This window comes from Cupressus sempervirens, chromosome 3 (genome assembly GCF_028749045.1).
Source record: "Cupressus sempervirens isolate cs-2001-9-10 chromosome 3, ASM2874904v1, whole genome shotgun sequence".
In the NCBI taxonomy this organism is placed as follows: domain Eukaryota; kingdom Viridiplantae; phylum Streptophyta; class Pinopsida; order Cupressales; family Cupressaceae; genus Cupressus; species Cupressus sempervirens.
The window spans coordinates 6671856-6685472 of record NC_143120.1 but is presented as its reverse complement, the minus strand read 5'-3'; the positions used below and the strand labels follow the sequence as shown (position 1 = coordinate 6685472).

Genomic DNA, 13617 nt, shown 5'->3' with positions numbered 1-13617 from the left:
CACACAAACTGGCTTGCCTAGACTTCTATATCTCTGTCTCCTGTTCTTTTGTGTCATGCATTGGATGTCTAACCCTCTACATGGACAATTACATGGCTGTTACGGGAAGAGAGCTACAAGAATCATTCTTATCTTTCAACTGCTGATGGTTGGGCTGTCGATTTTTGACAGTCCAGAGATGTGGCTTGCAGATGAGTTTGTGTCATGTGAAGTGGTATGGGTGTACACAAAGGGATGCTGATGCTTGTGTGGTTGCTTGCACAATGGCTGATGGCAAGAAGAGCTGTAGGAGATTTGCTGGCAGTTGTGCAATTGCACACAGATCAGAGTACTTCAAGAAATTGCACACTTGAAAAATGATTGTTGAAATTAGGTCGAAGAGATGCCCATAATTGCAGAGAAATTGTGACAAACTTTGCATTTGATTTTTCAGATTCTTGGTTTAAAACAGATCTGTACACTGCAAAAGTATCTCATGGTGCATGCAAATGACAAGATGTCCCGTGTAAGTTCTTCTTGGAGGGGTTTTCAACTTAGACCTATGTAGTTGTTACTGGTTTAGAAAAAACCTAACGTAAACCTCCTTTAAGTTGCCATTTCGTATTTTTTGTTTACCCTACTGGGAAATTAATGCATACAGACAATAGATAAGAACAGCAGAACTCCTATTATTCGCATATGCCAAAAGATTACATTATACTTCTGATTCGATGCTTTACAATGACCCAAGAGTGTATAAATACTTCTGAAGAACCTTCCTGAAGGGGTCTGTCGGCTACATGACAATTACCGAAGGGCTCGTTGGCTACATAAAAAGAACCCTCTCGAAGGGACCCGTTGGTTACATAACAAGAACCTTCCCGAAGGGATCCACTCGGTTACATAATATCTACCTGTTTACCGTACAGGTAAAGAAAATGAACGCATACAGACAATGAACACGAACAGCAGAATTATATTCGCAATAGTAGATGAATGATAATTTACAATGATCCCAGACGGGATATAAATACTACTGCCGAACCTTCCCGAAGGAGTCTGTCGGCCACAATTATTCTATCTGCTACAAACTATTTACCGATGACGTCGGCTACAGAATACAGAAACACCGCCGGACCGTCGGCTACAGAATACAGAAACACCGCCGGACCGTCGACTACAGAATACAGAAACACCGCCGAACCATCGGCTACAGCATACAGAAACACCGTCGGACCGTCGGCTGCAGAATACAAAAACACCGCCAGACCATAGGCTACAGAATATAGAAACACCGCCGGAGCGTCGGCTACAACATACAGAAACACCGCCGGACCGTCGGCTACAGCATACAGAAACACCGCCGGACCGTCGGCTACAGAATATAGAAACACCGCCGGACCGTCGGCTACAGAATACAGAAACACCATCGGACCGTCGGCTACAGCATACAGAAACACCGCCGGACAGTCGGCTACAGAATATAGAATATTGCCGGAACCATCCAGTCAGCTAACACCATCCCCCCCAAAAAGAAAAGTTGTCTCCTGACGACTGATAAAATATCTGAGACAAAAATACATTAACAGAGAGACTACAACAAGAGAAATCTGCTTCTGACACATCACTGTCACCTTCGTCCCGTGCCTGTAGCCTCTGCTAATACAACACTGCCTCCTTGATGAAGCTGACAACACTGCCTCCTTGATGAAGCTGACCTTGATAGCCACCTATGCTGCTTTCTCTGTTTTCAATTCCTCGGTACCCTGAGCCAAGTGTCGCTGCACTGCCTCCAATTGGATGATCAGCTCCTCTCGAGCTCTCTACGCATCCACCAAGACAGCCTCACAGCCAACACCTGCTCCCACTGCCTCTGGTACACCGAAAGTCCATGCCTGCAGCAACTTCAACTCTTCTCAACTGGTCAGACTCCCACGACTGATATCCGCAACGACTGGGGGTCCAGGGGGCAACGCCCCCGGCGGGGTCGAGGGGCAGCGCCCCGGGTGCGCTAGTACAGGGCGGGGTCGAGGGGAAGCGCCCCTCACCGCCAAGACCAAATTAGCACTTTGAAACCCACACAAAAATGCACGAAACACACCATTTCTGTCATTATCTGTCGATTCTGCACTCTTTTTGGCAACCACGGATGCGTCCCCTTCCCTTTGGCATCATCTGTCACTCATTCTGAACAACTTGATTCTGTCGTCTTTTTTTTTTTTTTTTTTACTGCTTTACAATCCACCACAAATCCCTCTGCACATAAAAATTTTTTTCCTTCTGGCAGAACAAGCACTCTTCTTTATGTCTCTGTTTCTCCGCGGAAGTCTTTTCCCTTGCAGCGCGGAGGAGAAACTCTAGTTGGTGGAGTTGAATCTTTTAATTACACTCGTGGCCTATCTTTCCTTTCTCGCGGTCTATGTTCTGCTCCCCGCGGCCTTTCTTCTCCTACTCGCGACCTGGTGGAGAAAGTTTTCTCTTTGTTTTTTTCTTAAGAAAAAAAATTGTGCCCGCGGACAGACTGTCCGTAGGACCTTCCGCCAACTCTCGCGGTTTTCTGCCTGCGGGACTTTCACTGCCCGTGGACACCAGTTGCCTGCGGGCCTTTCTGTCCGCGGTGCGGACAGCAGTTGCCCACGGGCCTTTCTGTCCGCGGCCCTTTATTCAATTTTTAAAAAAAATTTTTTTTATCAAAAAAGAAATCAAATAATAGAGGTACCTACATTTTGCCTCCAGGCGTCGCCATTCTGCAACGACGATGGAATCAGCTGGCCATCTTGTGACAGCGACGGAGTCTTCCTGGCACCATATATTTTGAATTTGAATCTGTTGACTGCCGGAGGTATCTTCTGCCGTCCAAAGTTGATAATCTGATCGCTCCATTGTCGCCGACCTTCCGAATCTGATATGGTCCAACCCATCTGCCCTTTAACTTTTCCACTTTGATTTCATTCTGACCGTCGTACACCTTACGTTTGTTCTGTGCCACCCCCGTCGCCCACTGTGCCTGCAGTCATCGCGCAACTGGATTATTTCCTTGCTGTCAGTGCCCTTCCACTAAATTTATGCTGCGGTGTAACCTTTTCTTTCCGCGTGGTCCATTCACCATGTACTGGACAGTGGGATTTTTCGTTTTTCTGTGTTTAGACTGTATGTTCTTCCCCTCAGCTTCAGCCATGGCAGCTTTTCCTTCTTCCACTTCCCTGCATTCCTCCGGACATTCGTTTTCCTCCTTTTTCTCATCTTCGTCGATCCGTAGCATATTACAACTCGGAAAGAGTTCGTAGTCTTCTATCTGCCAGTGGTAAAGGCCATTCATCGAGTCCAGGTCATCGTCATTCGATCCTCTGTCAAGTCTCAATACTCCTTCTTCATCCGGTTCCATTCTCTTCTTTCCTTCGTCATCACTCTCGCCTTCATTGTCAGAATCTGACAATGCTGCCTCCTCGCCAACCATTCGGGTGTGCAGGTCAATTATGAATCTTTTGCCTCCGTGCTCCATTGATAGGGTATTGCATTTCCAATCATGTTTTACTTTTGCTTGCACCAACCAATCTTGTCCCAGAATAGCATCATAGCCTTTTCTTTTTAATGGAATGACCACAAAATCCAATAAAAATGGTTGCGTACCAATTGTTACCGGTTGCGCTTTCAGAATTCCCAACGGTTTGATTCCATGTTGGTCTGCCGTGAGCAACTGAAATGCAGGTGGCCACAGCGTCGGCTTTCCCAACTTCTTCCAAGTATCCTCCGGCAACACATTCACGCCGGACCCTCCGTCAACAATTGTCTCTATCAAAACATTTCCCAAAATCCCCATCTCGACGACCGTCAGATGCCGTCCGGATGTGAGTGCCAGCAGCATTGGGTCTGTTGCCGTCACTTCCCTACTGTCCCTTCCTGTGTCCTCCGGTGCTTTCGGAAACGGTGCATGATTCAGAATGGCCGTTCGTAACTGGGGCATTGTGAGAAGGAGGTCACTTATCTTGACCGGTATCTCCGTTTGTAAGATCTGTCGTACAATGTTTTTTTCTGCGAAGTTCCTTGCCAAGGTGCCGGTGATGTCCTTCAACTGAGATGTCCCTGCCGACAATGCCTGCGCTTCCCTCACTTTTCTCTTTTCCTCCGCTTGCCTCCGTGTAATTGCCAGAACCTCCTCTACATCTGTGCCAACAGTGATCAAATTTACTCCAGCCTTGGGACACTTGGAATCGTCGTGATCGTCGGGTCCGCACCATTTGCATAATAATTTGGGTGTGTTTGCTGCTGTACAATCCCGCGCAAAATGACCCCACAAATTACATGCTTAGAATTGAATGATCGGCCGTCCATTTGCATCATACTGAGTTCGACTTCGGCTCCCATTATTATTGTTATTGTTTGTATTGTTATTTTGCCCTCTGCTATTATTCTTGTATCCTCCAGATGTAGCACCGGCGGTATTTGTGTTTCCGCTACTACCCGAACGGGAAGCCTCCTGTGTGAGAAACACCTGCGGAGATCCTATTGTCTTCGTGTTAAAGGGGTAGTCTTTTGTTGAATGGCCCATGATCTGACAAATGTCACAAAATTGGTTTTTTGGACATGATCTTTTAGTATGGCCGTCGGTCTTACATTTTGTGCACCACAGTTCACTTCCTTTTGGCTCCTTCTGCATATTTTTAAACTCCATCATGCGAATCATATCCTTCTGTAGGGCCCGAACTTTCTTGCTGCTGCCTTCGTCATCGCTACTATCATCTCCGACAGGCTCGTCGTCATCAGAATCAGATGAGCTAGTTTCCTTCTTCTTTGTCTTCTGTTCACTTTCAAGATCCAATGCTCTGTTATACGCGTCCACATATGATGACGGTGGCACAATTTTCATTTTCCTCCGCAACTGCGAGCGTAGGCCGTCCACAAACCACCTTTTCTGCAATCCGTCCGCTAGCTTGCTTTCCATTTTGTTTATTAAGTCTTTCAATCTCCTGGCATAGACACGGACAGTTTCGTGCTTCTCTTGCTTGGTATTGAAAATTTTCGCAACGATTTCATTATCATCCCGCAAGAGTTTAAATTCCACCAAGAACTCCTTTTTAATGTTATTCCATGTATCCAGCTTCTGCGGATCCATATCCGAAAACCAATCAATCGCGACACCCTGTAGGGTTGCCGGAAATTGCCTGGCCCATTCGTCGGCATCTGTGATTCCATTTGCCCGCCAGATCGTCTCACATGTCTTACAATGTCGGAGGGGGTCGGCTATACCATCGCCTTCAAATTTCGGCAGCTTTTCTTTGGGTCTCGCCATAACTCTGGAGGTTTGTACTCCCACACCGGCGGACTGGTCTCCCACACCGGCGGTCTGCACTCTCACACTGGAGGTGTCGACAGTTGCGAACCTTGGTGAAGACAAAGGATCCTCCAAAATTGTTTCCCGCAGAAGTCTATCCTGGACGAAGAGGTCACTCCACGCTCGTGCTCCGTTGGCACTGCGAGCCATGCGAGTTGATGCTCTCCCGTCCGAATTTTCTTCCCTCGGCGAACACAAATTCAAGAACTCCTCCCGTGCTTCTTCCACCAATTCCACCCGCTGCCGAGTCTCCTGCAACAATTCCTCCGCACTTCGGTTTCCGTCGGCAATCTTCTGAAATCTTCGTCGACATTCAACTTGCTGTGCCAGAATTAAATTCTCTTGCGCAATACGGATTCCATCTTTTCCCTTCACTTTATTCCGATCCTTGTTAAGCTGATTTGGCATTAATCTTCATTCCTCCCACCTTCCAGATTCATAAGGCAACGGTGCCAAATGTTTACCGTACAGGTAAAGGAAATGAACACATACAGACAATGAACACGAACAGCAGAATTATATTCGCAATAGTAGATGAATGATAATTTACAATGATCCCAGACGGGATATAAATACTACCGCCGAACCTTCCCGAAGGAGTCCGTCGGCCACAATTATTCTATCCGCTACAAACTATTTACCGACGACGTCGGCTACAGAATACAGAAACACCGTCGGACCGTCGGCTATAGAATATAGAAACACCGTCGGACCGTCGGCTACAGAATACAGAAACACCACCGGACCGTTAGCTACAGCATACAGAAACACCGCCGGACCGTCGGCTACAGAATACAGAAACACCGCCGGACCGTCTGCTACAAAATACAGAAACACCGCCGGACCGTCGGCTACAGCATACAGAAACACCGCCGGACCGTCGACTACAGAATACAGAAACACCACCGGACCGTCGGCTACAGAATACAGAAACACCGCTGGACCGTCGGCTACAGAATACAGAATACCGCCGGACCGTCAGCTACAGCATACAGAAACACCGTCGGACCGTCGGCTACAAAATATAGAAACACCGTCGGACCGTCGGCTACAGAATATAGAAACACCGCCGAACTGTCAGCTACAGCATATAGAAACACCGCTGGACCGTCGGCTACAGAATACAGAATACCACTGGAACCATCCAGTCGGCTACACAATATTTACCTACGACATCATCCCCCCCAAAAGAAAAAGCCATCTTCGGATGACAATTACAAAATATCTGAAACAAATTAACAACCAAAATACATTAACTGACTAACTACAACAAGATAAATCTACTTCTGTCACATTACTTTCACATTTGTCTCATGCTTGCACCAAACTGGTCTCCAAACCACGTTGCATCTGTAGTCTCTGCTAACATAATACTATCTCCTTAGCTGACCTTGATAGCCACCTGTGCCGCTTTCTCTGTTTCCAACTCCTGGGTATCCTGAGCCAAGTGTCACTGTACTGCCTCTAACTGGATGATCAGCGCCTCTTGAGCTCTCTATGCATCCACCAAGACAGCCTCATGTCCAACACCTACTCCAAGTGCCTTTGGTACACAGACATTCCATGCCTGTAGCAGCTCCAGGTCTCATCAACTGGTCACACTTCCCACGACTGATAACCGCAACAACTAGAGGTCTAGGGGGTATCGCCCCCAGCGGGGTTGAGGGGCAGCGCCCCTGTGGGGTCCAAGACCAAATTAGCACTCTGAAACCCACACAAAACTACATGGAACACACTATTTTTGTCATTTTCTTTTGATTCCACATTCTTTCCGACAATTGCTTATGTCTACTCTTCCCTTTGGCATCATGCGTTACTCATTCTGAACTGTTTCAATTTGTCATCGTTTTTTTTCGCTCCTCTCTTCTGACTGCTTCCTTCTGCCCTTCTTTTCTAACTGCTTCCTTCTGCCCTTCTTTTCTAACTGCTTCGAACATATGGTGCCCAAAAAATTGCAATTGCCGTACTGCTAGTATGTATTTTAAACCCTTTTGAAAGCTCTCCATAATCCGTATGGTATCAACTAGAAGACTTAACAATCTAAAATTGTCGTGCAGTGTTTTGACTCAAATTTGCAAATCCTCTAGATCCGTATGGAAGCTGTACACCAGAAAAACATGAAAGTAAACAAGGAAACCTTCTTCTAAAATCCGTACACCTAGCCAAATCTGGACACCAAGCTAGGTCCTAAAATCCGTATGGCAACTTGCTCTTGAATTTCGTACGCCAAAAGCATGGAAGTGATCCTCCATACAGTGTCAGAGAAATGTCTCAAAAAGCCGTACATCCAGAACAATTATAGAATCCGTATGACAAAACTTAATATGAAATTCGTACGGCAACTTGCTCCTGAATTCCGTACGCCAAATCTGGAAAACAAATTCGTACACCCAGCAAGTTGAACAATTCCTTCAATCCGTACGGCAACAGTAACCCATTAAACTTTCAATTGAAACCTTTACGGCTTCAATGAGCAAATTAAACTTCCAACGCTTCAGCTTATACCCAGAATCCGTACCCTCTTAGAGCTTAATAAGAATTTTGTATGGTTTACAAGTAGGAAGATAGAAGTCCGTACAATAGCAATCTGGAACTTAGTTTTAAATCCATACATTGCACTATATCCTTCCTTAAAATCTGTCGTACAGTGCTTGCAAGTAAAATCTGCCAGAAAGCCGTACGGTGAATAAGGCTTTTAAAAACCGTATGGTGACTTTTTCACTCATTATTTTTCTCTTTTTTTGTTTTTTTTGATCAACTCTGTCCTTATCTTACATATGTACAATATTTACATATATACCGTATTTACAGTCGTTCTTTTCTCAGTTGTTCATCCACGGAGGTGCATTATTTCTTTTATGGTAGACATTCAACTTCAACCTATTCACTGCGTTGGCCACTTCCTTTCCGTCTAGCATCCATAGTTTCATTGCTCTGTTATCACCCACTTCCCGAATCTAGTACGGCCTGACCCATTTCACTTGAAACTTCCCTGGTTTGATCTCGTTTTGTCTGTCATACGTCAACACCAACTGTCCTGGTTGGAACTTGTTCAATTTTAGGTTTTTATCATGCCATGCTTTGCGCCTATTCTGTGTCACCTCCATGGCCCCTTGTGCTTGTAATCGTCACTCAAGTTTATTTAAGGTACACGATCTCTCCATCCGGTTTTCCATATTGCCTAGTTTGTTTCCGAAGCTCGGTACCATGGACTCTGTTAGTTGCCCCTTCTTGCCGTCAATAACACCTCCACTCCTTACTGCTGCAACTTTCATTAAACCCTTCCTCTTTGTTTCTTGTGCAGACCGTATGATGTGTCTTCCGTGCTGCCGACACCTTTTTGTTATATCCGTAGTTCGATGTAACATTTTCTTTTTGCGCAGTCGTACGGTGGGATTCTTCCTTTTTCTGGGTTCGTACTGTATGTTCTTCCTCTCAACTTCAGCCGTAACCACCTTTCCTTCTTTCACTTCTCTGTATTCCTTCGGACATTCATTTTCCTCTTCTTTCTCACCTTCGTCCACCCTTAACATATTACAGCTCGGAAAGAGTTCATAGTCCTCTATTTGCCAGTGGTAAAGACCGTTCACTGAATCCAGATCATCGTCCGTTGAACTTTCTTCCAACCGCAGGACTCCCTCATGATCCGGTTCCATATGCTGCCTCCCTTCATCCTCTTCTTCGAAATCTGATGATAGAGATTCTTCCCTTACCATTTGTGTGTGTAGATCAATAATGAATTTCTTCCCTTTGCTTTCTAGTGATAATGTATTTTTCTTCTAGTCATGCTTAGCCTTCACTTGCATGAGCCATCCATGACTCAGAATAGCATCGTATCCTCTCCTCTTTAGCAGGATGACGACGAAGTCGAGCAGGAATGGTTGTGTTCCAATTGTCATTGGTTGCGCCGTGAGGACTCTCTACAGTTTGATCCCGTACTGGTCGACAGTGAACAACTGGAATGTAGGTGGCTACAATGTTGGCTGTCCCAACCTCTTCCAGGTATCCTCTGGTAACACATTGACATTGGATCCTCTGTCCATAATCGTATTCGTCAAAACAGTCCTGAGAATTTCCATTTCGATGATTGTTGGATGTCGTCTGGAGGAAAGGGCTAACAACATCGGGTCTTCTGTACTTGTACCACCTTCTTTCTCCCTTTCGTGTTATGTTGGTAACTTAGCAGTTGGAGCTATGTTCGTGAGTGCCGTACGAAGTTGAGGCATAGTGAGCAGTAGATCATTTATTTTGATGGGTACCTTGGTTTGTAATATTTGCCGTAGAATGTTCTGTTCTGCGCAGTTCCGTGCAGAGGTACCAGTAGTGTCCTTCAGGTGTGCTTTCTCTGCCTGCATTGCTTTTTGGATCTCTGCCCGTGCTTCTTCCAATCACTTTTTTTACTTTCGCTTGCTTCCGTGTAATGGCCAGAACCTCCTCTTCATCTGTTCCGATGGTGATCAAATTTACTCCCGACTTCGGGCACTTGGCATCTTCATGATCGCCGGGTCCGCACTATCTACATAATAATTTCAGTGTGTTTGTCGTTGTATAGTCTTGGGCAAAGTGGCCCCACAAATTACATGCCCTGCATTGAACTATCGGTCGGCCATTCGCATCGTACTGAATTCGACTCCTATTGCCATTATTATTGTTCCCATTGTTGTTGTTTTGTCCTCGTCGATTATTTCTGTACCCTCCCAATGTAGCACCCTCTGTACTGTTCCCGCTCCCTCCTGATAAGGAAGCCTTCTGTGTCAGGAACACTTGTTGAGGTCCTCTTGTTTTCAGATTGAAAGGGCATTCCTGTTTGGAATGTCCCATAATCTGGCAAATCTCGCAAAATTGGTCCTTCGGATAGGATCCCTTCGTATGACCTTCTTTCTTGCACTCGATGCACCATAGCTCATTTCCCTTAGTCTCCTTCTGCATGTTCTTGAATTCTTTCATCATCCGAATCATATCCTTTTGGAGGGCGCGGACCTTCTTGCTATCCTTTTTGTCCTCACTATTTTCTTCTTCTAAAGATGCGTCGTCATCTGAATCAGACGAGGTACCCTTCCTCTTTTTCGTCTTCTGCTCACTTTCCAGGTTCATTGCTCGGTTGTACGCTTTAGTGTATGACGATGGTGGCACGATCTTCATCTTCTTGCGCAACTTTGGGTGTAGGCCTTCAATGAACCATCTTTTCTGCAACCCATTAGTCGACTTATTCTTCATTTTATTTATCAAGTCTTTTAATTTCCTGGCATAGACTCGAACTGTTTCATTTTTTCCTTGTTTTGTATTTGTATATCTCTGCTACGATTTCATTGTCGTCGCGCAGCAGTTGAAATTCAGTAGTAAACTCCTTAAGGTTGTCCCAAGTGGTTAATTTTTTGGGATCTGTATCGGCGAACCAATCAATTGCAACACCTCGTAGGGTGGCTGGAAACTACTGGACCCATTCATTTGTATTTGTTATGTCATTTGCTCTCCAAACTGTTTTGCATGTTTTACAATGTCAGATCGGATCGGCTGCTCCATCACCATCAAATTTTGACAACTTTTCGTTTGGTCCTGCCATTATTATTTGAAGTTGAGGGGTTCGTTGTGTACCTACGTTGTTTTGCACTCCCGCGCTGTTTTGGACTCCCGTTGCTGTTTTGCACTCTCGCGCTATTCTGTGCACCCGCGCTATTCTGCACACTTGCGTTGTTTTGCACACCCGCGCTGTTCTGTACACCTGCGCTGTTCTACACACCTGCGTTGCTCCTGATAGTCGTGCTATTTGGTGAAGAAGGGTTTTCGTCAATTGAAGTTGTCCTTTCCGAAAGTGTATCTTGGACGAAGAGTTCACTCCACGCTCATGCTCCCTCAACACTCTGAGCCGTGGAAGTCAATCGTCTTTCGTCTAGATTCTCTTCGCTCAGCGTATGCAGGTTCAGAAACTCCTCTCTTGCTTCTTCCACCAATTCCACCCGTTGTCGAGTCTCCTCCAACAATTCTTCAGTGCTACAGTGTCTATCGGTAATTTACTGAAACCTCCGTCTACATTCGACCTGTTGTGCCAAAAGTAAATTTTCTTGCGTGGTGTGTGTTTCGTCCTTTTCCTTCAACTTATTCTTATTCTTGTTCAGCTGATTCGGCATTTAGTCTTCATACGTCCGCCTTCATACCAAGTCCATCGGGCAACGACGCCAAATGTTTACCGTACTAGGAAATTAATGCATACAGACAATAGATAAGAACAACAGAACTCTTTCTATTATTCGCATATGCCAAAAGATTACATTATGCTTCTGATTCGATGCTTTACAATGACCCAAGAGGGTGTATAAATACTTCCGAAGAACCTTCCTTGAAAGGGTTGGCTACATGACAATTACCGAAGGGCCCGTCGGCTACATAAAAAGAACCTTCTTGAAGGGACCCGTCAGTTACATAACAAGAACCTTCCCAAAGGGACCAATCGGTTACATAATATCTACCGACGACATACATCTTGTCGGCTACACAATATTTACCTACGACATTTTTAACTTGAGGATCCAACTACAAATTTCTGATGCCGAGTTTTAGTTTGTAGTTATATGAGACATCTCACATGACTGACTTCAGATTTGATGCATACAGACACGACATGACTGACATTAATAATGTGACTTAAGGCTTTTTAACATGATACAAATTGATCTTTCAAGACGTTTGGGCCTAACATACTGAAATTTTGAGTTTAGAAAGAACTTCACACCGTCACCTTGCTTTTAGATCTTCATTTTGGCTTTAGTTTTTAATGTTTTAATATGAGTGCTGCTCTCTTAGCATTTATTATGCTTACCATAGCAATTGCATCATAACAAATGCTGATATATGGCCAATTATTGACTGTAATATTTTTAAAGGTTCTCTTTGCTTCGAGGGAGCAGTGGGTTTTACACATATGCAATATATGAGCGGCCCTCAGGGTGGTCAGATTTCAGTCTTAATCAAACACGAGTTACATTCAAATTGCGGAAAGATAGGTGTGTTTTTATATATCTTCCTCATTAATATTGGTGGTGACTAAGCTTTCTTAGAGATAAAGATGATAATAACACTTCTAGACTTCTAGTTTATCCTCTAACACACCTTTTGTTTTCCTTCTATTTAGATTTCAGTACATGGCAATTGCAGATAACAGGCAGAGACTTATGCCATTACCAGATGATCGTATGCCAGACAAGTGCAAAATACTTGCATATCCAGAAGCAGTGCTTCTCACCAGGCCAACAAATCCTCTCCTTCAGGGCGAGGTGATTTGCAAACTTCTTATATAATGAAAATTTAACTGTCTGATTCTTGAAAATGCATTGCCTGCTCTTGTTTTGTAGTCATAAAAATGAACTGAAGTACCTCACATATGCCTATTCTAAGGAACTACACTATGTTAATGTTATGCTACTTAATTTATGAGCTATCACTAATTAATTTCAAGGAAATGGGTTTCAATAAAAATATTACTTTCATTATAATCTGATCTCACTGGAGTATAATTATCATAGCGGAATGTGTGTCAAATCCATTTCAACTGAATTTTATGCAATAAACTGTTTTAGCAATCTCAACTTTGGTTTGTTCATGGAATTATCTCAACTGATCTGAGCACTCTTCAAGACACTTCACTTCCTTTTCCTCTTGTTGACTGATACCACTGCTAGCTAACAATTTGTGACACTTCCTAATAAAGCTGTCTTAAAAGTTATATAATTTGTCGGTGTACTTATTCATTGTATCCTATCTCTCTGATCAGAATATGTAGAAAACATGCAAGTGCCATATAAAAATTTAACGGAAAATATATATCAAGAAAATATATGTAAAGGCTTGACTATAGAACTAATAGAATTGAAACCCTTGGACAAATTGAAAGGCACAGGGTTCCACATATAGGCCCTAAAGTCAGTTAGGGTGACATACATTTTATTGGTAGTAATAATTTGCATCCATAGACTGAACAAGAAATTATTAAAAAATAAAATATGGTAAGGTTAATGAAACTATTGTAAATAAGCAACATCTGGATTGAACAAAGACAGGAAAAAATTCCACATAAATTTTAAAATTTGGTACCTGTGTTTTTGGTGGTTATGGCAGCTTTAGCTGGTGTGGCATATCTGTCTTCAAACTATTTTTTGCTGGTGCTTACAGAAAGCTTTGAAAGTGATAGAGATATATAAATAAAATCTGGAGAGTTGTTGTTAATTGCATTGGTACTTTCCAGTTCCCAACAATTATTGGAGTAAAGACCCCTTGTAATATAGTGAGGCTGCCTTATTGAAAACCAAACT

General features: G+C 43.9%; 1 protein-coding gene across 1 annotated transcript in view; it reads left to right on the top strand.

Moving 5' to 3' along the window:
- The window catches only part of LOC149564451 (uncharacterized), a 265933-nt gene that overhangs the window by 92495 nt on the left and 159821 nt on the right, over positions 1-13617 (top strand). The window contains exons 4-5 of the mRNA XM_089818003.1: positions 12193-12312; positions 12441-12582. Of these exons, the coding sequence (XP_089674129.1) occupies positions 12193-12312; positions 12441-12582 (262 nt within the window). The remainder of the gene's footprint in view (positions 1-12192; positions 12313-12440; positions 12583-13617) is intronic.